Genomic DNA, 27,514 nt, shown 5'->3' with positions numbered 1-27,514 from the left:
TAATACTGCGGAAAAAGGAGGATTTGACTGTGCTGAAGGTATATGAAATAAGAACCTTGATCTGATTTTGTCCCTTTATAAGGATTGGTCAGGCAAGTAAGAAGTCAAGTCCCTATGTTGGAGTTAGTGGTGTAGAATACGTAACTTATCAAGGCACATCAAACAATGAAATACTTCTTTAAAAATACAGCATATCCTGATAGTCAAGTATTATTGACCACTTGCTAAGATGGAATGGTACAGAAATGAGACCAATCAAGGAATTGTCATTGTGTACGGACCCAGTAACAATTGTTTCTCTCTTTCTGTAGCTCTCTTTCTCAGTCATTCACTCCCACATGCACAAATGTAAGACACAGTGACTGTCCATTCGCCCCCAAGCAGAACTTCTGGGAATGAGGCCTAGATGAGCCATTAATTATGTGCATTTCTATCTGAAAGAAGCTGGATGAGAAACGTCAGGCAATAGCACCAATAGCCAAGTGGAAACCAGATGAAAAAGTGGTTAGTGCATCAGAAAGTACACAATGATAATATTGAATGCTCCGGCCAATAGCCATTTTAAGTCTTGAGGTTACCAGTGTATGAGACTTATGTGATCACACACTGTCAGTGGAGACCAATGTGCAGTGAGGACCCACCCACGAGTTAGAGAGGATGTCTTGTTATTCAGTAAGTGCTGGGGAGGAGTCCTTTGGTATAGAGTCCTGAAATGGAGAGGGTAAGCATTTTGCTATAGGTCAAAGAAGAGGAATTTACATTAGATGAGTGCTAGGACCGTGAATACATACCAATTCAACACCAAGACTGTCGATATGCACATCTCCCAGGTGTATCCCTGAGGACTAAGTCTAGTTTGGCAGCATTAAGAACTGAAGGGATATATCCTTTTTTAGGGTACACTTGGTGCCCACGAAAGAGGGCAGCAATGAGGCAGGAGGAATGGGGCATAGAAAAGTGGGAAATACATTAAGAGGCATGTGAGGAATAATACAGAGACGCTAAAAAAATTGCTGCATGCACTACACGACAAAACACATACAGCACATTACAATATACACTGATGCCACAATATGTACTTCACATCACAGAATGCCCAATACACACTGTACACCATAACAAACTTTGCACAGAATAAAATGCAGGTTTTTCCCAGAGTCCTTCGATGGCCTTTCATAGTTAATACATTTGTGTTTGTGTGACATCACTTCCTAATTTAAAGTCATATTCTACTGAAACCATCTTTCGCAGCAGGTGAATGGACTGAACTTGTGCTGCAATAAGTGAGCCTTTCTTGGTAAATTAAGAATGTGTACCCACCAATTTCAAAAGTTCTGATGTGGAGCCTCCATCACAACCAATGGCTTTTCCTTTGACTATGTCCCAGCACGTCACTTGTATTCTCTGCATTCCCTTACCTCCTCAGGTTGGTGTCTGTGGATCTGGGACTGGACAATGAACTGGAGCCAGTTGTTAGACTTGGCGCAGTATTGCAGAAAAGAAATGCTGGGCTTCAGGCCATGAAGCCTACAGAATTTCATCACCAAAGACCATTGCAGGTGGGCCTCCCCTGAGGAACTAGAGCAAAAAAAAGAGAAAGAAATTGAATGCGCCCCATAACCAAAAATCTTTGTTATAATAGCCACTTCAATCCCAGATGCAGCCATTTCTCATACGTATAGAGCACAGATCAGATACCGAAGTAAAGGCTAGACTATAACTTTAATTGTGAAAATTATTTTTCTGACACCAAGTGTAGAATTTACGCCAATCTGCCGGAAACCAGTGACAACATTCCTGTCAAATCTGATTACAACACGATCAGCTCTATTCAATACAGAATCATTTTTTTTCTTATAAGATTTTAGGTCGTACTATAGACTATGCTGCTAGCATTTGAGAGTATTTTATTTGTACTGCTTGGAGTGTCCATTTTTTTTGTTGCTCGGCTTATTATAGGTAAGGTTCAAAAACAGCATGGTGGAAATTCTACAATTCTTTTAGCAAAAATGAAGCATAATCACAGTTGTGTCAACAAAACATATTACCAAGATTTCAAACAAAGTGGGGCTGGAATCCATAGGTGGGATTGTACTAGATTCAGGCATGCTGTAAGCATCTTGATATATGACACATGGAAAAAGGTTTTCAAAAGAAGCCACAGGATTACAACAAGAGGGCTACAAATTTCCACACGGTACACAGTGCACAGGAATCATACAATATGACACAGAATTCCCACATGTAAGTCAGCATTTTGACAGGGGCCAACCTGTCTTCACAAAAAGAGATGAGAGATTTGATAAGGCATTGCAGAACCCTGATTTCGTGAACTTAACCACTTGGCTGTCCAGAGTCTACATGCTAGTATCAGAAATGTTCTTCTCTGTTTGTCAATGCCTTGACCAAGCATATGTGTGGCACTAGCTATGCCACTAGAGATTCACACCTATGATAGAACTGCTGAGAGGTTAAAAATATACAAATAGGTTTTTGGCATCCCAATTCAAAGCATGATCCACTACATATGAAATACTATAACAAGGCATGATCAGCCATGTCTGAGAACTAAACATACTAAGCCAAGTATGAGAACTGAATACAAAAATAGGCAACTGGGCAGCTTCACACAAGAAAAGATCAGCTATATATGAGGACCTGACACAGGATCTACTGATGAATTTTCCATACACAATGCAGCATGTGATATTTAATTTGTAAATTACTGCTTGTTACAAAGTCAGTCAAACAGATGTTCACTTAATGTTGATAGAGAAGGCTACTGGCACCAGTTTTCACAAGGTGTCTAGCAAAGCCTAAGAGGGAAAGGGGAATTGGGAGGAGAAGATAGAAGAGAGGAGCAAGGCAGGAACGTGGCAGTCAATAGTCTCAGTAATTATTCAGAGATCTATCTGGAAAAGACATATCTTTAGGTCACCACTGCAACAGGTGTAAACCTTTTCCTCACAGTGATAACCGGAGATCCAGCTGCTAGGGGTCTGTGCTTTGAATGTTGTACTGCAATAAAGGCTATATGCTTAAAATATTGTGGCATTGTGAGGGCTATGGGGTTGATAGAAATGAGGTCACTAAGACAGGGCTGAGGGAGAGAATGGACACACTTCCTCATATGGTCTTGAAGGTAAGCTGCATCGTTTTGTGGGTGAGATACAGACTACGGGGATGCTACAGGGAGGGGGTGGAGCTAAATTAGGGCTTGAGAGGTTTGACCATGTGGTTTTTTAACCTTATTTTTTTAGTTGTAATATAAACAAATTCTGTGGATACATAGACGTGTAGAAAAAATAGGATGTACTGGTATTTATTACAGCATATGTTCTAGTACATTAAAGAGATGCCCAAATCATCATTTAACAAAAATATATTATATTAGTCTTCTTTAGTGGTGACAAGCGAGCATAGTAGCCCACCAGATCCCAGTCCCTCATGTCTGCTGCTGTGTTGCTTACTGCACCCTCTGTACATCATAATTACAAAGACCCAAAGTGCACACCACTACCTAACAGTTCCTACTGGATTCTAGAGTGGCAGGGTGTACTAAAAATCCTTTTAACACATCTCTCTTTATCCATCTACATATTAAAGACTCTTGAAAAACAACTCTTCTCAGTTGCAGCTATTCAGTGCTTTCATTCAAGCCTGTTATTCGGTAGGTTGTATAGGATCTTGGGCAATGCTTGAGTCTGCCAGATCCTCAATAAATTTACATAAAACGCATTAAAATGTATTATTAATTTCTTTTGCCGAAGCCCACTCCTGTACGTCTTTCAGCCAGAATGTCAGTAATAGACTGAACTGTTGAAGCCAGTTAATAGCTAGTCTTTGCTATGCTATAATCACCTCAATTGTAGCAAATCTATATTTTAATTTATCCTTTTTTGGTTTGACTTTTCCCAGCATACATTCTTTTAAGTCGGAAGTCCCAGCATAGCTAAATGCAGCCTGGCCACTACTTCCCAACATTTCCTCATCTTCATACATGATCATGTCATGTGGTGGAACCCTGCACCCATCTTTTAACATCTAGGACATTGTAAGGAGCCCTCTGGGTATATGTTACTCACTCTGAAGAGTTACGGAATTTCTGTATAACTAGCTTATTGCATCAGCCTACGCCCTGCATTACTGGATATTATTTTAACATATGGGCAGGCCATCTCCCACTCTCATTCAATCAGTGTGTCCAGACAGTCTGCGTCCCATTTTTCCTGTCTTCAGTTAATGGTTTGTTTTCTACTTTAAAGCCCTGTATAACCTGGAAACCAGTTTTCCACTGGAGACCAGTGCTGGCATTTATGTTAGTGTTTTTGTTTCAGACAAGGCTTCTTAAAAAAAAAAAAAAAAACTGTCCAGGTTTATCTAGTTGTTTTTATAAATGTACATGCTTTAAAAACTGTCCCGACAGAACACCAATGCAGTCCAGGTCCTCCTTAAATGTCAGGAATTTGCCATTCTTCATGGATATACCCTTTAGTTTCATAATCCCCTATTCTCAACTAGCAATGATCATATTAACTTTCTTTAAGGACTGAGGCTGCCATGGTGATATATGTTTGGCAAATGGGGCTCACTTGAGTCAGAGTAACCATCTGTCTGATCATTTAAAGGTTAACCCTGGGCATTTGCCTATACATCGTAAGCAAGCTTACTCAGGGGATGTGCCCATTCATTCATGTCAAGAGGCGCTTTTCCCAGTTCAAACCAGGTTTAAGCCAGCACATAGAATTCTACATTCTGTGGATAAGCCATCGCCCCTGGTGGCAGCCTCCTGACAGCGGGTCTTCTTGGATTTCTTGGTGTTTATTACATAGTCTAGAAAACAGTATGTTACTGAGCATAGTTTCAATCAGTGTTCTGCCAGGTGACAGTAACGTCTGTAGTACCTCTTCTCATAGAAGCCACATGGGTATGCATGCTCAACATTACATGCTGGTCAATATGGCAAATGAACCGGCAGAAGCCAGCCAAAATAATAAATTTCTGCAAATCTAGGGGTCTCCACATTACTACCTTGAAGGAAGTGTAGCCTGCTTTGCATTTTATGCGTTGCAGAGTAACCAGAATAAACTCGACCAATTGGGTAGCATTCCCTCCAAATATCTATCATATTGCAACACCTTTGACACAGGACAAATAAGTAGTGGAGTAAGAGTGACCCTTCATCTTCCATGTGTAATTTAGCTTTTTTAAATTGTCCCTACAAGGAACATTTCCTGAAGGAAGGCTATTGCTATGCCATAAAGTCTTAAATATGACAGAACTGCCCCGTGTCTACATCTCACTTCTGTCACTTAAAAGTTTCAACACTTTTGTGTCAGCCGGTGTCAATGACCAGCGTTGGCTGTGTCCCCTTCAACAAATCCAAATTCTTGCTCCCACCCATCAGTCTAAACTTCCATCAAAAAATCTGAGGTAGCAAGTAGAAATAGTTCCTTCGCCCTTTTCTCATTGGCAAATGAAACACACATTCAGTCAAAAGGCCCTGCACCGGTGCAAAGGATCTGCAAGGAAAACTAAGTAAACATAATTTCATCATTTTGGATTATATGTGCGTGAAGACTGATATTCTTTCACCCCAACACTGGTCATTATACCTCATTCCGTCCCTTCTCCTGTTACAGCTAAAGGTTGTGAAGTAGACTCGCCTGTGATAGCACCTCCGTACTCTTTGCTCACCATTCTAAGAGCTTTTTGTGAGGGTCATTATCAAACAGTACACTTGACTGTGCCTCCTACATAGGCTCCAACTGCTTTTACCACCTCCAGCCCTACAATGTGTGCTTTCTTGTGAACTGTGCCCCATTTTCAGCCAGTGTCACACACAATCTGGTTCTGTGTAGATGAGGAACCTAACAGCACAGACAACATGCAATTCGAATGCGTTTATCAGCATGTATTTCACATGAACCGTGTGCAATATCTGTTCACAAAATCAAAAGATTTGTATAACTCTAGAATCCCCTAGCTGTAGTCAGGAATATCATAATGTTATTGTTCTCAAACCGTACTCTGGGTACGGGCCCTGGTTGAAGAGGAGAGGCAAAGGCCCTATGTGGCATCCTGGAGAAGAACGCTGTTGTAGTCTGAGTGCTTCCCGGAATCTTCACTGTTAATCACAGATTTATCTCAAATTTTGTTTCAATGAAGCCCTGGTGTTTTGGCCAGCCTAAAGTATCTCAGTCTATGCTGGATCCTTCCTCATGTCTACCAGCTTGATGATGTCCATGATTTCACATAAATAAGTTTGGGGTGGATGTAAGTAGTAGACAAAGGCTTAACACATGTATCATGGTGGCAGATATCAATTCAAATTACACATTTGCATATTTTGTCAATTGTTAAATTTCTGGCCATGTACCAAACCCATTTTAGGAGTTCGTAAAGTTTTACCGTACCAGAAAATGGGTTTGCAAATGGATACAGATTCAGTATTGAGAATGGATGGTGTTTTGGTCATGGCCAGTGGTATGGTTTGTTACCGTAATTCCAGGTAAGGATCACTGAATATTTACTGACTCCCAAGCTGGTGTGGTGATTCTTTTGCAAAAGGGAAAGAGCCCCCCATGTACTCCTTTACCTTTTGCAATTGTTAAAAAAAAAGGTTACTACGGGGAGTAGGCAGAGTTTCAGGGGACCACAGCCAATGCTCAGAGAAACATTTAGAAAATTATTTATTTTAAAGAAGCTCTGCTTCCGTAATGGAAACGGGCTGCTATTATAAAAATCTAATCACAGGCATGGTAGTCTGCTGACCCTTGATTGAGTCACAATTCGCAACCTACCAAATGAATAACAATTAGAAAGATTGGATTGCAACTCAATCCAATTCACAATTTTGTGAACCTGCCTATTAGTACGTACATTAATTTGAAAAAAATCATACTGGTGGCAAATTGTGACCAGTGGGATGACACATCTGACATTCGTTTCTAAAGCAGTATCTACAGTTTTTTCTATGATTATGAAATTTCAAGATATTATCTCGCATGGGATCACTTTTTATAAATGTCCATAATACCCAGAAGGTGAAAATTGTAATGATTGCTTTTGAGTGGGGACCGGTTTTGTTAATTATGTCTGCTCAGAAATTACGTTTGTTGATGGCTATTTGTACAAGTCAGACATTCACATTGTCTGAGATAGGTTAACATCTTTTACTCAAGGTCTCACTACAAGCTTCTGTAAAGGCACGTTTAGGGAAGAGTTAAAGACGCTGTGAGGCTGTGCGGAGATGTGTCGGGCGAAGATGCACTGTGCTGCTGCAGGAGACAGGAGCGGGTGGAGAAGGAGGAGGCATTCTAAGAGCCATGAACAGCCTTTGTGGCGCAGTGCTGCAGAAGCAGGAGATGTAAGCGGGAAGAGAAGGAGGCATGTGAAGTTGTGAGGGGCCATGAGGAGTGGATGTTGCAAAACGCTGCAAGAGTAAGAGTGCCGCGCTACGGGCTGGGGCAGAAAGGCGGTGGGGGTAGTGGGTTCCTCCTGCCATGGTGGTTGCCATTTCCTGTACCACGCTCGTGCCTCTTCCCTAAATACCGACTAGGCATTGTTTATACTGCCTCTGGAAGGACTGGTGACGTTAGTGCTCACCTTCAACCAACCATATCAATAATTCTTCCATCAGCTCTACCTCTAAACTGTACCTTCCAGCTCTCCTGACTTACTAACCTCATCAACCTTATAAACTCTACCTACTTTATCAAAGTAAGCTGCTGGTTAGAGACGGAACTTCCACCGGCAGTGATTAATACACCTGCAACAGTGCACTTTGCCCCCCATTGTGCCCCACGGTTCCTTTGCTGGGGGACTCAGCTCTCTGCAAATGCAGACTTGGGCAGAGACATATTGGGAACAAGTTTGCTTGGAATCTTAGCTGAAAACATGGAGGAGACTAAAGCTAGCAGGAAAATTAACTTTACTGACAACCCTACTGATAAAGATCCTGCCTAGTTAAAAAAACTGAGGTTATCTTAACAGACCAAATAGCCCAGACGCAAACCTTGACAGAGGATTGTGGCAGACGGATTAGCACCAACGAACGGCTGAGTGCTCGAGCGGCAGGGCGTCTGAAGCCACTCAACCCCTGTCCTCGCGCCCAAGGAAGTATACTGTAACTAGCGCAACATCACCCATTGGCCTCAACAAGTGCACCATTCCACTGCAAGAGGACCAATAGGCTGCTGAGGTTTATGGCCACCACGGTCACTGAGGAAGTGAGTCCTTGAGTGCTAATTCCTCAATATTTCTTGATTACACACTTCCAGACATGCCTATAAATGGCATTAAGAGGACGGCCAGAAACAGAGGCAGCACTAGATGATGATTTGGAAAAGCTCGATAAGTTCCCTCTGAGAGTAGCAGAACCTCAATAGAGAGCCTCACACAGATGATTGAATCTTCTTGAGCATACCTGCTAAAACCTATACTGAGAATACTTCTTTTAAGCTGGAGTATTCCCAAGACTTCATCATCTCAGAAGCCATGAACACTGTGCACAGGGTCTTGTCGTCAATACTTTCACTGCTGGAGAAACTACTTGGCGGGTCAGAGCATATAACAACATTGCTAACATCGACACTCCGTGCCCCTTCTGCCAGTAAGACTAAACACTGATTTGTTCACTCAGACTATTACAAGGAGTAAATTTGAAGATGTAACGGCTCAAAATATAGCTTTTAATGCACCACCAGATGTTGGCACAGCTGGCAGCTTGATTGTATTTTAAATAAGGTGCTCTGCCCTAACGGTGGAAAAAGCAAGTGGAGCGGGCAGCAACGTCAGCACTCTCCCTAGCACCAGTTTTAAGCATCCAATGGCAAAGGCTGGAAGTAGTGAAAAGAAAAGCAAGCCTATGTCGGGAAGTGTTATAGCAGGTACAAGCAGCGCTGTAATAAGCGATCTGAGAGCTCTGTAATGCCAGCAGCTACAAGGAGTGGAGCAAGTAACATTGAAGGGACAGAGTCTAGCAGAGACAAGAGTAAACACATGAAGAAGGCAAGGAAGGAACCAACCTTTCCTGTATGAAATGGCTGTTCACAGAATGAAATGAGCGGAAAAATAAAACTGTTCCCAATAATATCACAAGATCTGATGCAATGCAGAATGTGGACGCACAGATTTCATAGCTCCACAGCGGGATGGCACATCAGACTCTGATGCTCATAATGAATTGGTTAAGAACCCAGTACAGTCTAAGAAAAGGCTGTATAAGAGAAAATATAGACCAAGGAGAAGTGCTATCAAGGAAACATACACAGAAATTACTTTTGAGCCTAGTAGCATGGTACCTACCATTGAGGGTCTCGGTGCCACCTAGACTGAAAGTTCTGGCACCAGTCCCTCTGATGAATCAGGAGCAGCTCACTGTTTAAATCCATTAGCACTCCCGTTTGTAGGAACCAAAACAGAAGCAGTAACTAAACCTGCAAGTCGCAGTGCTAACCCAAACAAGGTTACTACTACTGATCGCAAAGTAATCAATTGTTGATTGGAATTTATTGATCTCCTCCCAGACCCAGGGCCCACGTTCCCTCTAAACAGGTCAAGGCTACTAGCCCTTTTTTATGAGATCCCTGAACTAAGAGTGGTGTTCTCGGGGACATAACAAGAGTTAAACTGGTTAACTAATGACCTGGATCTGGATAAGGCATTGGTGGCGTTCAATCATACATAGCGGAATTCATATCCCCAAGTATCACCAGGCTGGTGTTAAACCACCTAGATCATCTCCATGTAATGGGAGTAGACATTCTCCCATGCTACAACGACCAATGAGCCAGTGTTCTACCAGGGCAAAAGTGGCCACTAAAACACCCCTCTAGACCTTCGAATTCCATCATACACCACAGCATAAAGAAGCCAGTAAGGGGCAACTAACTGGGCCCTATAGATGGAGGCTACAATAACTTATGCATTACTATTAATAACAACTCAAAGGCGGTCAAGTTTCTCATTTCAGGTGATGCAAAGACTAAGTCAGCCTGTCGAGACTGGTCCTCGGTAGCAGCAGTATTGTCTGGCAGCACTTCTGGAGGGGAGTTCAATTGATTATTGGGGACCCCGCTGCTGCTACCTAATGCCACTAGCTTTTACTTGGTGGCAAAGGTTAACAGAGCATGCAATATTAAGAGTGAATGTTTGTTCATTCTTTCATGGAACATCACAGTCCTGGCCAGTAAAATGGAGAATGAGGACTGTTTAAAATGTAAAGGATATCATTCTGTATGCTGCTTCCGGGAAACCTGGGCCCTAGAGGGAACTAATGTATATGGGTTTCTGGAACTAAGCATACTGGCTAAACGCTCCAGAATGGGACATCTTTCTTAGGGTCTCGCAGTTTGGGTGTCCTGCAAACTGAAATGTAAACTCGGAGCATTGTATCTACCTTCCAATGTTCTGCGTGTGAGTGTTAGCACCATTGACTCTGAAACTGATGTGATTGATATTCTAAATGTGAACAACCCACCTGGTTAGAGAAGTTTTAAGGCATGGGTAAAATGGGCTTTGGCCCAGGTCCCCAGCCTTTCAGGGCCCCCCCTGATAAAGCCAGTTCTGTTCATCAAGGAATCTTGCCTGATGACCTTGAATAACTGTTAAACAGATTATTCTAAATAGCATTTTCCTTTCATTTATTTTTTAATTTGGGTGATCTGTGACTTTGTTACAGACATTTTGCAGACAAATGTTGTACTTATGTTTCATGCAACATTCATAAAAAAAACTTTTTTAGATTAAACCAGAACCTCGCATACGAGAAATGAAAGGGTGTCACAGAGATTACTTACAGTAATATTAGTGAGCTGCTGCTGTGTTACAATATTGAAAACACACATCACTATCCCAGAATATTAGAGGTAAACACATTTAGAATGTGGACCGGTTTGCTTGTGCAGTGTCAACGACCTGACCAAAGAAGGCAAGACAGGTAAAACTGGATCATAAATTCAAGCTGTTCTGAACAGGGGCCCCCAAAATACATATGGCCGAGGGCCCTCAAAATCTTTAAATGTCCCTGCAGCTGGTTGGTCCCCCCAGATCCAGATCATTTGGGGGGGGGCTTTGTCTCTTACATCAAACAGATTAGAGAGGAAATTGCTTGCTGGAATTTATCTGAGGAAGGTACCAAGTGTAAACATTTGATCCTAATTTGCGGCGACTTCAACATTCAGCCATCTGATCTCATTATTAACACTGAGGTTTTAAAAGAAGAACACTATTAAGGAATTCAAGAGACAACCATAACCCCCTCAAACATAGCAAGAAGGGAGAGGTATTTTCTGAATTTTTGGTTAATCACCATTTACGCTTTATCAGCAGTTGCACACCTTCCAATAGTATGACAAGAGCGATGTATGATAATTGCAGAAGATCCTTACTATTATATTATATTATAGTTAGTACCGAATGTTGGGGATGTATCTATGACTCGGCTGTCATCAGGAGAGCTGAGTGGCTACAACCCTGTGGTTTTATGTATGGGACTATGCCCCACATGAAGTATTTTCACTCGCAAACCGTGCAATGTTGTTCCAACTAATGTGGAGCTGCAGGAAATATCCGTACAAACTCCGAATCCTTGAAGGCATTATGTCCAAGTATGGATCCACAATCTTGAACACCCTTAGTGATGACGGGGACAATATTTTGTCGGCATACAAATCCCTGGTTAAAGAGCTAGAGCAGTGGTTCCCAACCTTTTGACTTCTGTGGACCCCGCTTTATCATTACTGGAGTCTGGGGACCCCCACTGAATCATTATTGGAATATGGGGACTCCCCAGTGAGTCATTACTGAAAGCTGGGTACCTATTCTGTTAATATTATTTAATTTTCTAAGCAGTTGCGGACCCCCTGAGGAGGCTTTGCGGACCCCCATGGGTCCCCGGACCACAGGTTGGGAACCACTGAGCTAGAGCTTTTGTGGTCAAAGCCAATCAGGGCCAGGGCAGCAGGCTTCACTGGTAAGAGACTAAATAGTTGGTTTGACACTGAATGCCTCCTTGGGAACAGAGTTGTCTCTCTAGCTTTGATACAGCGCCATTAGAGCCCACAGAGCAAGGGTTTCTTTCATCAATGTAGCCAAGAGTACAAGCCCCTCCTAACTTTAAAAAAAAATCGCTGTTTCAAAATGCCCTCTGGGCAGACCAGAGAGAGGCTTCTTCTGCAAAAAATACTAAGTGGTTTTGGGAACTCGTCACGTTCATGGAGAAGGGGCAGTAAACACACTAGAGTACTACATTGGCCTAGCAGCTTGGGTGAAGCACTTTAGTGCTCTATATAATGCTGTGCCTGATGGCCCCCCTGATCTACAAATAGCGGTGGGAGGATCTCTGTAGGAACTGTTTCCTAATTAACATCCTAGTACCAGAAGTAGAAAGAGCATTCTGGGGCATGAATAAGCATAAAACACCAAGGCCTAACTTAGTGACTATCGACATCTAATTGGTGGAGCCTTCTCTGTGAACTAGACTCATTGCTAAATTATCTATTTCATTCTTAGCCGCCTTCCTGGCGCTCAGCTATTTTTGTACCCATATGCAAGAAAGGCAATCGTGGTAGTCCCTCTAACTAACGCCCAATTTCCCTCCTAGATGGAGCAGGAAAGATTCTCGGGAAAGTCCTGTTAAGTAGACTACAAGGTTTGGTGGACACCCAGAATAGCCTAACTGAGGCACAAGCTGGGTTCAGATCACGGGTGGGTACCACTGACAACGCAGTTTGATTACTTATGATCTCACATAAGTACACAGTGAAAAGGAAATCCTCACTGTATTTAATTTTCATGTGCCTGAAGGCAGCTTTTGACCTAGTAGACAAGGAGAAGTTGTGGAGATCGCTGATAAACCAAGCGCCTGATGCCACCCTGGTGTGGGCAATAATGGTGCTGCACATAGTTAACACTGTCAGGGTTAGGTACGGACAAGGTGGCGAGTACACTGGAGCCTTTCCTGCAGGAAAGGGTGTACAAAAAGGACGTGTGCTAGCTCCTTTGCTTTTTACCCTCTTTCTAAATGATGTAGAGGAATATCTATCAGGAGAAACTTTAGATGCCCCTGTCATAGCTGGAAGAAAGGTCCCAATACTATTATTTGCCAATGATGCAGTACTGATGGCGCAAACAGAGAATGCAACCCACAGGTTATGTGGCTCATGGAGTACTTCCAAAGGAAGTCTCTGACCATTAACTGCATTAACTGAGTCCATCCCCCAGCTAGAAGCAGAAGCTAAAAATAGATGGTGAATCCATCAAGACTGTTAAACAGTTTGATTATCTGTGGATATGATTCACAGAGAAACTGCAATGGAAGAGCCACATACAGAGGGCAACTGCAGTCTTGAGACAGTCTTCTTGTGCAGTTGTAAAGTTTAGACATAAGGCAGGCGTTAAGAACATTAGTACCATCCTGCAAATTTACAAATAAATGGCAGTAGCAGCAGCACTGTATGGTACCGAGTTGTGGGGTTTTGAGGATCTACACCCGCTGCAGATGGCTGAGAACAACTTTCTAAGAACCTTGTTGAGACTGGGCCCGATATGCCCCTGTTTGCTCTTTATTCAGAAATTGGCTTTACCCCGATATCGGAGGTAGCAGCACTCAAACCGGTGCTATATTGGATCAGGCTGTTTAGGAATTTTAAGGCTGCAACCTACCTAAAAACCTTGGAAGATGCAGTACATGGCAGTGGCCATGGTAGACGTTCTTGGCAGTCTTATGTGAAGAACACTCTTAATGAACTGCAACTGAGGTTCCTTTTGTCTGACCCGAGTAGAGTTAATAAGGATACTGCTGGCCTGATCAAAGAACGCTATGAAGGGTACATGCAGGTGAGGACACTTTCTACGATATGGCCAGGAACCATATTGGGCAACAATTTTACCATGGATCATGCCCCTCCCCTGCAAATTTTATTTGGACTTGATCTACCCCGAGCACAAATGCACATTATATGATAGGTTCAGATTAGGAACCTGGCCGACCAGTGAATACCTAGCTAAATGCTACAGGCTCAAGGGGGATGTTCTATATTGTGATTGTAAATTTGGAGGGAAGGATAACAGAGCACTTTCTGCTATTTTGCTCAAACACTACTTCCCACACACTAAATGGTTTTTGCCACTTTTTAGATTATACAGGATCAAAAGTGTAAAGCAGGCACTGCCGTTCTGTCTTAGAACATATGATGTGTATATTTTTAACTCTATTGCCTTGTACCTATGGGCGACCTGGCCAAGCTTGCTAAAGCACCCAGCTGGTTTAGGAGTTTAACCACACTTAAGTTGGAACACTTAAAAGGGAGGTTACTGCTGTGCGTGGCCATCACACGTTTTTATGTACATGTTTTCTTTATGAGGATGCTGTTGCGGCATGGCTGTCCTCTTTGGTATCATTGCTGATATGATACTTGCTGACAATCTCTTTACCGGCATGTATCTCATATGTTTTTTATGTATTTATGTCTTGCGTATGGATATATTAACTAGTTGTTTTAGCTAGGATTGGTATGAAGTGGACATGGACGTTCTGGTTGCAGGGTGTTACTCGCAGCCGATGTTTATACATCCATTATTATTTATGAGCTTAGGTCGACAACCCATGCCTTGTTTGTATCCTATACGTTTTATGTCTCAATGCACTATGTATTGATGTATTAATGAATTGTTTTTATTTTGTTGTAAGGCTAAAGCTGAAACAAATGTAATTGAGTTTAAAAGGAAGACTCAGCAACTACAGGTAGATTTAAATTCCTCTTCAGGATCAACTTTGATTGACTTTGGTCTATAGAGATTACTCTTGTGTAATTATCATTCTACAACTTCTATTCCTAGGACCCACATCCAGTTAGCAATGCCTACAAGAACAGCCAATTCTCAGGACGTACCATGGCCCTTATGACGAAAAACAGACAAGGACAGTCTTGGGCTGATTACATACAAAAAGAAGATTGGAGTATTCATTCTCCCCAAGTGAAATTAGAGACATTCTTGCATAATTTTACTCCAAACTTTACAAGCAATCTATGGTACAGGCTGGGAAGTAATATATTGATTCAGTAGGTAGCTATAATCTCTGAACGATGGAAGACGTAGTAAGGGGTAGAACTCCACAAGCCTGTGACATTAGCAGAACTGATTGAGGTGGTTTGTTCATTATGATCTAAAGAAGTCACAGGAGAGGATGGTAACCCTGCTAAAATGTATCAGTTAGAAACAGAGCCAGTGCTATTACTGACCATTCAGACTGCTTTTGATCAGGTAGTGGTCCCAGACTTCTGGCTACAAAAAAATATTGCCATCTTTCTGAAAATAAAATTAAAGATCTAAACTGTGCTCATCTTACAGACCAAGTTTTCTTTTAAATGTGGATGGTCAAATATTTGCTAAATTATTTGCCAAATGTAATAGTAAGTTAATTCCTGATTTAGTATCACTAAGGCAGCATGCTTTGTAACTCAAACAAATCTAATTACCACAGTATTAGATTTTGCCTCTTGTTTTAAAACTCCATTAAAGACTATCTTTGTTGATGAAAAAAGGTGTTTGATACAGTCTCTTTAAACTCATTAAGGAATATTCTGGAAAGGTGCCAGTTTTCTTTTAAGTTTATACGCGCTACTAGTTTATTTTACTCTGAACCTGTTGAAGCAAACTCCTTGAATCTCTTACTTTCCAAAATCTTTGAAACAGAATGGGGAACACAGGACAGCTGACAATTATGCCTGGTTTTATTTGCACTGTTTATCAAACCCTTTATCAAACTATCAAAAACTCTAAACCTATAATCTCATTTCGTTTTTCAATCATATAATCCAATTAAAATATGACATAGCTGCAGTCACTTCTGACCCACATTCACCTTTCCCACAATCAAAATGTTTGCAACAAAACTTTGGTAACTCTTCAGGTCTCAAAGTCTACTGTGATAAACAATATATTTCACTGTCTTACATCTCTCCATATAAATTAACTTCTAAAACTATTGTTGAAATTTAGGGGTGAAGAGGACAACAGTTTATGATCAATTGTGGTCCACTGTTAGTTAAGACTAAGCAGCTTTTAGAAATTGGAAAAAATTATCTTAATCATTCAGATGTGTCAATGTAGTTAACATTTCTATCCTGCCAGGTTTTTCATTTCTATTCCGAGCTTTGACTTGCTTGATTCCTTTATTATTTTTAACCAACTCCTGGGCTGCATCACAACATTTTTTCCTGATAATTAAAAATAGGTTTTCCAATTTATGGATCCACACAGAGTTATATATGTCGCTCAATTAACTCGTGGGAGTAGACTCTTCATTTCTTGAGTTAATATCACAGCACCCTATTAGTCACAATCAGTGGTATAAATATCTCCACCTAGAGAAAGGCTTTAAAGAAAAATGCAACTTACTCTGTACGCACATGTCCGTGGCATGTAGTGCTGTAGCTTCACAAGCTGTGCATCCTCCTCCAATTTAGTGTTGGGCCCGGATGCATGCAAGCTGTGTTTCTTCAAATAAGTATTTTTGAGTCACGAGGTACAATGCCTTTACATACTGCTGGTAATGCACATAGGCATTAGCTCCATTGTTTTCTGCATGGCAGGTGAAGTGTAACAAACATATAAGAGAGATGACCATGCACAGAAAATTGAAGAGTAAAGGACATCTGCAACAAACAAAAGGCTTACGGGGAGGAGGATGCTGTCTGACAATCTACAGCACTACATACCAAGAACAGATGCTTACAGGGTAAGTAACATTTTCCGTTCAAGGCATGTGTGTTTGTAGATACACTGCTGTGCATAGACTGTAAAGCGGTCCTCTTCTAAGCAGTGGCTAGCCTGAGGATATTGCAAGGGTTTGAAAAAGTGTATAGAGTGCTTTTTAGCCAACATTAGCTTGATGATATGCCAATAAATCCGCACATTAATGTTTAGTAAAGGTGTGTTGGGTGGACCAGGTTGCTGCTTTGCAGATACCAGTAACAGGAATGTTCCCAAAGAAGGCCACAGAGGCCTCTTTTTTACAGGTAGAGTGGCCTCTGGGGAGACAGGCAATGGTCTCCTGGATTTTGCATTGCATGTTGGAATACATTTTAAAAATCCATATATCTGATTTAGTAAGAGCCCGCCCTTTGTGCGGCACTGAGTCTTGCGAAAGTGTTTTGATCTAACCACATGGTACATAAGGTCTCAGTTCACAACCAGAGAATGGAGAGCCCTTTATGTGACTGAATCAGGCTGGGGAGAGAAAACTGGCAGCTCTATGGATTGGTGAAGGTGGAAGGGAGAAACTACCTTAGGAAGAAACTTAGGATTAATGCGGAGGACATTTCTATCTCTGTGGACTTGAAAGAAAGGTTCTTCCAAAGCCCAGAGCTCACTGATATGCCCAGTAGGAGTGATAATGACAAGGAAGGCCATCTTCCAGGAGACTAATTGGATGAGGCAAGATTGGAGGGGTTTGAAAGGAGGGCCCATGAGTCTAGTGAGAACAATACTTAAGATCCCAAACAGAGAATGGGGGGACCCTTGGGGTAATGACCCTTTTAAGACCTCCCAAAAAGCTTTGATAACAGGGATCTTTAAGAGGGATATGTGTTCCTTATTTTGAAGGTAGGCAGTCACTGCAGTTAAAGGAAGCCCAATGGAAACATAGGCTAGTACACAGCACAGTAAGAGTAGAAGGTAGCAGACAATGTCCTGGACACTTGATGATAAAGGGTCCTGCTAAACAGTAGTGGACAAATTGTTTCCACTTTGTTGCATAGCAGATGCAGATAGTGGGCCTGCATGCTTTCTTAAGAATGTTCATGTAGTCCAGAGGAAGGTTTAGATAGAAAAACTCCAAGATCCCAGGAGCCAAATAGCAAAGTTGAGCATTTTGGAATCAGGGTACCTGATTTCTCTATGGTTCTGCCAGAAAAGGTCTGGCCTGTTGAGGACCCTCTTGTGCGGAGTGTTCCAGAAGGGTGGTGAGCCAGGGCTATCTGGTCCATGTGAGAGCCACCCAGATAAGGGCGAGGGGCATCTGCTGAAGCCTCCAAACTACAAACAGGTGAAGTGGGAATGCATAAGCAAATGTCCCTGGCCAATTCATCCATACTGCATTGCCCATGGACTGTGGGTGTGGTTACCTGAAGGCAAAGCTTGGGCATTTTGCATTTTAGGCTGTGGCGAAGTGGACTGTGTCGGGAAACTCCCACCCCCAGAAGTACTAGAAGAGGACTTGTGGGTGGAGTTCCCACTCATTGACTTGTTGCTGCATCCTGCTGAGGAGGTCCACAAACTCGTTGTCCACTCCTGGAAGGTACTCTGCCAACAGATGGAATCTTTGGCGGAGTTCCCACTACCAAATGGTTTGAGCAAATGCTGACAGCTGAGGGGAGCGAGTGCTGCCTTGCTTTTGTAGATAGTACATGGTGGTCCTGTTGCCCATATGAATGAGGACCACCTTGCCCACAATGTGACAATGGAAGGCTTTTAATGCTAGATGAATGGGCAATAGTTCTAGGTAATTAATGTGGCGACTCTGGTGACAGGTTATCCACTGACCCTGTACAGCGAGGTCATACAAATGTGCCCCTCACCCCAGCAGGGAAGAGTCTGTTGTAACAGTAATTCGCAGAATAGGATCGAGAAAGAGTTGTCCCTGTAACAGGTTGTGAAAGCAACAGTTGTGGCTCTTGACCAACACTAGATTTTCCCAGTGACCCTCTGCTTGTTGCCATTGTTGTGCTAAGCATTCTTGCAACAGGTGCATATGTAACCTACATGGGGAACTATAGCAAGGCAGGAGGCCATCATTCTGAAGGAGGCACATGACCCTTCTGACAGGGCCTTGCTATCTGGCAGGAAAAAGAGGAAGCAACACCTGGAAGGCCTGCATCTTCCCAAGACTGTGATAGGCCCTGTCTACTAGTCAGTTGAGTACGGCAGCTAATAGGACTGCAACTGAATGGGTTGGAGGTGGGACCTAGTGGTGTTGATGGCAAACCACAAATCATTTAGAAGGTTTATAGTGGCCTAAGTGTGTGTGAGGCACTGCTGGTGAGTTCCACTCTTGATCAAGCAGTTAAGCCCAATTAAGGGAACATGTAGATGTTGTTGTGCTGTAGGTGACCCGCTACCAATGCTAAACCCTTTGCAAAGACTCTGGGTGTAGTAATGACACCTAACTGCAGCCCGTTGAACTGATAATGTTGGCCACTTACCACAAACCAAGGTAACGAAGGCAAGCTGGGTGAATCGCAATGTTGAAGTAGGCATCTCTGAGGTCGATGGCAGTTATGAAGTCACCTTGCTACATCCTATAAAGTGACCATGTGGAGGTCCTCTGAGAAGTTGACTTCATTGAGGGGCTTGAGGGACCCGTCCTTCATGTAAATGAGAAAATAGAGGGAGTACACTCCTGTGCCTTACCTCTTCCTTTGGAGCGGGTGCATCTGTCGGGACCACAAAGTAATCCCTGGTGGAGGGTTGCGGAGGCTGCTGGTGTTGGAAGGAGGTGGAGGTCTCTAGGGAAGTGGCCTTGGAGCTGCCTCTGTAGGCAAGCCACCAAAAGGACCCACGAGATGAGGGTGTTTGGACAGTGCCCATGGTCTTGGCAGTGTCCGTGTCCTTCTTGATCTTCTCCAATATCTGATCAACCTGCAGTCTAAAGAAGCTTTTCTGAGGGGCGTGGCCAAGATGGCGGCCAGGTGAGACATGAGTCCCAGTCTCCCGGTCCCCGCCAAACTACAGCGGTGTATAGCACCCTGCCTGCCACCAAGATTGACCCTGTGGTGAAGCAAGGGCAGTCGAAGTACACTGGAGACTGGCCAGAGCAGCCTGGGGGGGAGCACGAAGGGCGTGAGAGGCTCCATGGTCGAATATTTGTTGCAGGGCCTGGGACACCTGGGTGGGTCTCTGCGGGTGCCCACTATGACTGAGAGCACCCCTGTGATACTATCCTGCCCAGAGCTGGGACTGCCAGGTCTGAGCACGCCAGGCTCGGGGAGCAGCCCCGGAGCTTGGCGGCTCCATGCAGGGCAGGAGCAGGAAGCAGTGAAAGTGCCCGAAATTACAATCGTAATAGTGGGCCTGGAGACCAAGGCTTTTGTGGCGGCCTGTGTGCGTGAACTTTAAGCAAGCCCTGATTGTCCCATTAACTGAGAGGGACGAGCACAACGACTACATGGCCAAACGCCCAGAGGACCAACAAGACTGGAGGTGGGAAGTGCCCTCCCCTGACCTCTACTGCACGAACTGCTGAAGCTGCCTGGAGGGTAGTGCGAAAGGGGTGCGCAGCTCTGCAGTCGGATACCTGTTGCTGGGCCTGGACCTTGTGGGGGGGGAGGGGCTCCACAGGCACCCTCGAGGCAAAGAGCACCCTGCAACATCATCTCACTAGGGTCTGAGACTGCTGGGCCCAGACATGTCAAGGTGAGGGGGCCACCCCAAAGACTGGAGGCTCTGTGTGGGGCAGGGATCAGCGGAGGGGCCCGAGACTGTGATCCCAATAGCAGGCTGGAAGGCAGACACTTTGAAGCAGCCCCCCCTGGCCCACGTGTTTGAACCTCAAAGAGGGCCTGGGATGCTCCTTTGACTGAGAGGGATGAGCACAGCGATCATACGGCCAGCATCCAGAAGACCAATGGAACTTGAGGTAGGAAGCGCTCTCCCATGGCCTCTAATACAAGTAATTGGGGCCTCATACCCCCACCACAGACTGAGTTCCCTCTCGATGGACTGGCTTTCTGAAATCCAAACAACGCCGTAGGCCTTGCCCCAATCCCCCTGGCGCTCTAAGAGCTTGAACTTACTATCTTACAGTAGGATGCAATCTTATAGGTCGTTTCAGTCCGGCTATGTTATGTGCTGTGTGGTGCACCCTTGCACCACACATAGCTTTGTATAGAGTACGCCCTCTACTTAACTGATTGCACTACCAAGGACCAAAAGTGATGTGGGGGAAGACTGCATCGAACTATCAACCCTTTGTGCTTGTCCGGCTATCTGGGAGACTGGTGGGGCCCTCACCACGTGCTGAGACCTAGTGCAGTGCGGAGGGCATTGGATGAAGTACTGAGCAGCTCTCTGTGTGGACTGTGTGCCTTGTGGCCCCTTGGCAGATCCGACCCTTTTACCCTGATGGGCACCTCTGGACCCCTTCTGAGGGTGGACCAGGTCTCTGCAGATAGGCGCTAGGGGACATGATGGCTAAAACCAAAAAGGACAGATTTGTGCGGATATGCTGATGAAGCCAGCTGGAGCCCCCAGGACCTACGAGGATGCGCACTCCCCGGATGTGGAGGAACTCGAGGGCCCGGTGACTCACACCTTCTTGGAGGCCTTGTTCTCCTCGCTGTGAGAGGACCTGCAGGCCATTAAAAGAGTTCTCTTGCTTGGACCTACGAGAGATGTGAAGGGACCTGGACGAAGTAGGAGAGAGGGTTGCGTTGCTGGAATGTAAAGATGATGACCGACATGAGCAACTTGATTGGATGCAAAAAGAAATCTTCTGGCTTCAAGAGCAACAAATCGAGCTCCAGGCCCACACTGAGGACCTGGAGAACTGCTCCAGGCGGAACACTATTCGCATACTATTGCGGCAGAGGGATCCGACCTTGAACCTATTAGGCTCCATTTTGGGGGATGGGGTGCCTCGTCTTTGAAACGCGACCAATGCCACTGAGTAGGATTGCATGCTAGACACACAACTTTGGCCTAAAAGAAAGCATTCTTTGCAGGGTGCGCGATCTTCGGCCTCTCCAATTTGAAGACTATACCCCCCTTGCTGCCATCATCCTTCAGAAAAGGTGGGACTTCATACTGGTAACAGCCCACTTGCGCAACACTGGGATCTTCTACTCATGGGGACATCCCTTTAGGATCATCTTCTGCTTCAGCGGCAAGCTTGATCAACTACGATCCTCACATGAGGCAGGCGCAGTACTTGGCATTGACTTACCTGAGGCCGGGGTCTCAATGGGGTCCCGATCTTGGGGACTTCTGCAATACAATTTCTTACGAGCAGGAAGGTTGTATGTTGGTGGGGACGGGGAGTGAATTGCTGTGAACTGTGTTGGACTCTCCCATTTTGGATCGATGGGGCTGTGCCCACCTCAGACTGGTAGCCCACCTGGCCCATTGGGGCCCATTATTTTTCCTGACTGAGCTGTTTTGCTTGGCTTGTTTATAAGGTTAAACAAGTTATATTGGTTAAGTGGGTTTGGGGTTTCAGTTAATGACCTATTCCTGTGCTGCTACTTCCTCACCCATGCAAGGACAAGGCAGTTATTTGGGGATAGACGGGGCTCCACCAGGACCACGCACCAGTGGGAATGGCTCCCCATGCTCTTACATCATCATTTAGTGAACCATGGATCTGAAGATCCTTAGCCTCAATGTGCGGGGACTAAATAGTCCGGCCAAGCGGCTGTCCATCCTTTTCCTCCCAGAGCAATCTGAAGCGGATGTGTGTGTGCCTCCTATAGGAAAGACACCTGCTCTCGAAAGATGTCCACAGAATGCGCTCACACTGATTCCCCAGGCAGCTTTGGTCCTCGGGCACCTCCAAGAATGGAGGAGTGTCCATACTCTTCTCCCAGGGATTTCCTGGGGAGATCCTGACTACTCTTGGAGAGATCAAGAGCCGTATGCTTGCAACCTGTATTAGACTCGACACATTGATATTGACCCTGGTGAATGTCTATACCCCAAATGAGCAGCAGGAGACCTTTCTTACCTCCTCCCTCATCCCAATCTTGTAAAAACTGGATGCTGCCATTTTGATAGGGGGCTACTTTAACTAGTTATGGACTCGACTGTAGATAGATCTGGGCAACGGTTTGGCCAGACGGGAGCTCTTTCTACCACAGGTCACCAGTGGCTCACTGACTATGGCCTACAGGACGTTTGGCTGGGTCTTTAGCCCATGACTCAGGACTATACTTATTATTCAGCTGCGCATAAAACGTACATGCGGATTGACTATTTTTTCACTTCCTCCCCCCTAATGAGCTTGAACCAACGCCTCCATCGCGCCACATTCCTTATCAGACCATGCACTGATACACCTGTCACTTCGACTTCCCACTGCTCGGATGACGAGTCCTCCCTGGAAACTACAGGGCAACCCGTTACATACACAGACTAATGTCACTGCTCTTAGAAAGTTGGTAACTTCTTATTTGCAAATTAACAACACAAGCATCTAGCGTCTGTCTGGGAAGCTCTGAAATTAGTAATCCGAGAGGTGCTGATTGCGATGGCAGCGGCGGACAATCAGCACAGAAAGGAGAAACGAGTGCCCCTGGATTCAGAGGTGGCGGCTTTAGTGGCTACTCACAAGTGCACTGGGGTGCAGAAAGTATAGAAGGAACTTGAGAAGGTTCGACGCCACCTCATGCGCCTTGCCCAGGACCAGGCCTAGGCCAAATATGCAATACTGCGTCTTAAGCATAGATTTTACCTGAGTAATAACCGCAGCGGTCAGATGCTAGTGCACTGCCTGTGCAGCAAAACGCATGCTGGAGCAGTGAAGACAATTCGGACCGGGCCCACCGCTATGACAGAGGCGGTGACTGATGCAGCAAACAAGTTCAGAGCCTTCTTTTCCACTCTATATTCTACTGCAGACTCTCCAGGTGCCGACCCCTCAGTATACTTTGAGGCCAAGCCCTCACACCATTGCCAGATGCTGAGGCTGCGGCCTTCGATGACCCAATCCGCGCTGAGAAGTTACCACAGCCTGCCTGAAGGCCATGAAAGCCCCTGGCCCAGATGGCTTCACCGCTAAAACCCTCTGCCACGAACTGCCGCTGTTATTTATCCCGGCTCCACAATTCCTTTGCTGCAACAGGTGCGATCACCAATACCATGCGAGAGGCCACTATTTTTGTAATCCCAAAACCAAGCAAAGACCCTTCCCTTTGTTGCTCATGTCGGCCAATTTCATTACTGAATAGTGATGTGAAGCTCTATGCTAGTGACTTAACAGCGGGTCTCAACCCCCTGATGCCTGGACTGATTGATCCTGACCAGGCAGGGTTTACACCTGGCAGATGAGTGACAATACCAAACGTATCTTACATTTAATAGATAAGGTGGAGCGATTATAGCAGGAAGCGCTTCTACTATCTATCAATGCAGAAAAGGCATTTGAGTTGACTTCATGCCTCTATCGCCGCTGGCCTCAGGGATGTAGACATATGGCTGTTTACAATGCTATATTCTGGTTTTCTCAAATGCATAAGCCGGCCCCTGGGGTTGTAGGCGAGACGCAGTGTACTACTGCAAGGAGGTGGTTTAGCTTTTAGCTAATAAAACAACTTTGTTCCATAAAGAGGCATTACTCGTCAAAGTATAGGTTGAGAAGATGCTGTCGAATGTCTGGCCTAAAGCCTGTCAGACCTAGAAATGAATCCGATTTAGTTAGCAATGCACCAGTGGGTGACAGATTGAACAGCGACACATGTGCCAGCTGCATCAAACTTTATACTTTCCTTATCCAGCAGCAGTGTGATCAGTTGACTTGCTTGCAGGCAGTGTGGACTACCAATGAGTCGGAGGGAATTTAGACACTGATGTAGACCGGGTCTGATAGAGAGGCCTTACAATTGTTTGTATACCCTAGGGGTGACCACCCTGGCTTTAAAGGGGTCCATATAAATATCAGGAGCCAGTATGAGCATCCCCATCAGCACTGGCAGGTATTACATAGAGCGCTGGGAGGACGAGAGAGTTTACATCAGGAAATTGGCCATGATGGTGTCTTTATGCTTAGCCACCTTGTGGAAAGAGGCCTTCCTGCTGAGGACCTTGTGGTACGAGGTGGCGTTATCTGGCTGTGAGGGATGGGCAAGATAAAGGTTGGGGTCCATGTCCCAAGGAGGATTCATATCATATTCATCCCACGGATCATCTGGGGAATGCAGGTCATAATCATCCCATGGATCATCTGGAGAATGCAGGGCATGGGGTCTCTGAGCACCCTGGACTATGCCCCCAAATCCCTGAGTGTGGTGGGCCCTAAGGAGAGAGGAGGGCTTAGTAGATGGTGGTGGAGGGGTGGCTTTTGAGGTTGACGGGTCGTGTCTGCTCTTGGTATTTGGCTGTGGCGGTAGGTGAAGGGCTTACTCAAAGCTGAGTTTGCATTATTAACCATCTGTAGTCAGTGCCGGTACCTGAGCAAGGATGCATTCAGTGTGTGTGGGTGGATCAAGATGTGACGCTGATGGGCATCAAGCTCTTCTTGCAGGTGCTGAAGAACGGGATTTATGGTATTGGGGGAGGAAGCAGGTCTCAACGTGAGTGCTTCGGTGCCATCATGTGCAACATCAATGCCGAACAAGGCTTTGATGCCGAAGGCTTGGAATCTGAGGGCTGCTTCTAGGAAGCCTATCAGAGCGGAGGGGGTGGTCAGCGTTGAATGACTCAGTCTCAGGGTTTTGTTGAGAGCCGACCTGAGACTGGGCATGGTGTCTGAAGAGTTGCTCAGTGCCGAATAAGGCCAAAAGGCAAAGGCGGACCCGGGAGCCTGTTTGCAGGCCTGATTGGCTGGATGCCTGTAGGAAAGTGCATGGTCAACCCCACTTTTTTGCCACTGGTACTGAGCTTTTTCGACTGAAAGTGCATTGGATTTCTCCAGAACAAGTCCCTAGCGCCATTGCTCTTTCCCTTAAACAAGGTAAAAGGTCCTATTGTGTACAACTGGCACACCCTCTAGTACCTCTGCAAGTCCCTAGTCAATGGTACCACTGATACCTAGAGCCTGGGTACTACAGAGGGCCCCTAAGGGCTGCAGCATGTATTGTACAATCTCTAAGGGACCCCCCTAAAAATTGCACACAGTCTGCTATTGCAGACTGCATGTCATGGCGCAAGCCATGGGTGAAAGCACGACATGGCACACTCACTGTGTGCCATGCCCCAAATCACTGCGCCTAATATATCTGAGTCAACCTTACAGCAGGCCTTAGAGCCCTAAGGCAAGGTGCATTATATATGATGTGAGGACATATCTGCATGAGCAGATATGCCCCTGTGATGTCTAGTTTGATTACTAGATGTTACAAGTGATCAGGGAGGCCACCTTAAGGTATGTACTGGACATTCGTCATTACAAGTGCCCAAGCTACATAATGGCTTCACTAAAACCTCTGGTGATTGGTATCATACACCTTGTCTTAATAAAGCCACACTGATGATGCCAGTCTTAGATTTACTATGACATTCACCCAGCGGGCACGTTAGAGGAGCCCCGTGAACCTACTAGACCCTTAGTGTGCTGGCTGACTGGTAAGACAAGCCTGCCATCACGGACATGTTTCTGACCTCTTGGAGAGGAGAGCCTGTGCTCTCAGAGGCCAGAAACGATGCCTGCTCTTGAGAAGGTGTTATTACCTCCTCCAGAAGCTTGGCTAGGGAACCTGCATACAAAGGCCAGGGACTTCGAAGTCCCTGCGGCCTTTGATATGCGACAAGGCTTCCCCCAGACCTGTGCTGAGGCCATTTGGCACCGGGAAAGGTAGGCAATTACCTTTCGAGGGACGTCAGCATCGAAAAGGCCAGCACCAGGAGTGGACTAGCTGCCCTGTTCTGTCCTCTTCTTGCAGATCCAACCGAGAACCGTGGGTGCTGGACGCAGGAGCACCAGATAACCAAAACCCACTGCACCCAAACTCCGCAGCCTGGGTCCACGACAACCAACGGTGTTCCCTTGCTCACACGACCCCCACCGACCGAACCCCCGCCCCTGCTGGGAGCTCTCAGACATGTCTCCAAGCCCCCCCGCAGCCTGTGGTGGCCCCTCTCTACACTAACCGCACAGTGCGCAAGGCACCCAACCCACCCAGCACCTCTGCACCCAGATGACCCAGGGCAGGTAAAACTAAATTGCTGGTGTTCCTTGTGACCTTGTCGCCCTAGCACCCTACCACCTAAAGTGAACTGCCGAGAATCGACTGCAAAGGTCCCTATGCAGTAACTGTACTTTACCCAAAGAAAGTCTTTACAGCATAAAAGCGCATTTGAGGGAACTTGTTACTTACTTGCAAAAATCGATATACTGCAACAGTACTTACCTTCTTTGAAGTTTTTCTGGTGTTGAAACAGTCTATAAAGGTAACTATATTTTTCTTAACTTTGATCTCGAGATTCTTCTTGAATCTATGTCTCATTTATTGACTCAGTGTGTTCAACAAATGCTTAGCACTACCCTATGATAAGCCTAAACTGTTCGCCCACACTACCATAAAAGAGAGCATTTGTGATTATTATTTTGACACCTGTAAACCAATAAGGATCTGCATAGTGTCCCCTTACATTGGGACACTACATAGATAGCCAGCTTCCTATATTGGCGGATCAGAGGTGGGATAGAAGACTTTGCATTTGCTGATACCACTCTGTTAATAGGTGTTTCCATGAAGAAACTCACAATTGACATTACACAAAACTTATTTTTTCCAATCTTTAAATTTTTCCAAATTTCTAATCTGAACTGTTAGGGCCTTGTGTTAAGTCCCCCAGT

The 27,514-nt window shown here is 45.0% G+C and overlaps 1 protein-coding gene across 4 annotated transcripts in view; it reads right to left on the bottom strand.

The window, feature by feature from the left end:
- Positions 1-27,514, bottom strand: part of SPG11 (SPG11 vesicle trafficking associated, spatacsin) — a 579,875-nt gene that overhangs the window by 210,158 nt on the left and 342,203 nt on the right. For all 4 annotated transcript variants that reach the window (XM_069222954.1, XM_069222953.1, XM_069222956.1 and 1 more), the window contains one exon: positions 1,419-1,578. In XM_069222954.1, the coding sequence (XP_069079055.1) occupies positions 1,419-1,578 (160 nt within the window). The remainder of the gene's footprint in view (positions 1-1,418; positions 1,579-27,514) is intronic.

This window comes from Pleurodeles waltl, chromosome 3_1, assembly GCF_031143425.1.
Source record: "Pleurodeles waltl isolate 20211129_DDA chromosome 3_1, aPleWal1.hap1.20221129, whole genome shotgun sequence".
Classification (NCBI taxonomy): Eukaryota; Metazoa; Chordata; class Amphibia; order Caudata; family Salamandridae; genus Pleurodeles; species Pleurodeles waltl.
Note: the sequence above shows the minus strand (reverse complement) of the source record. Positions and strands in the feature narration are given on the sequence as shown.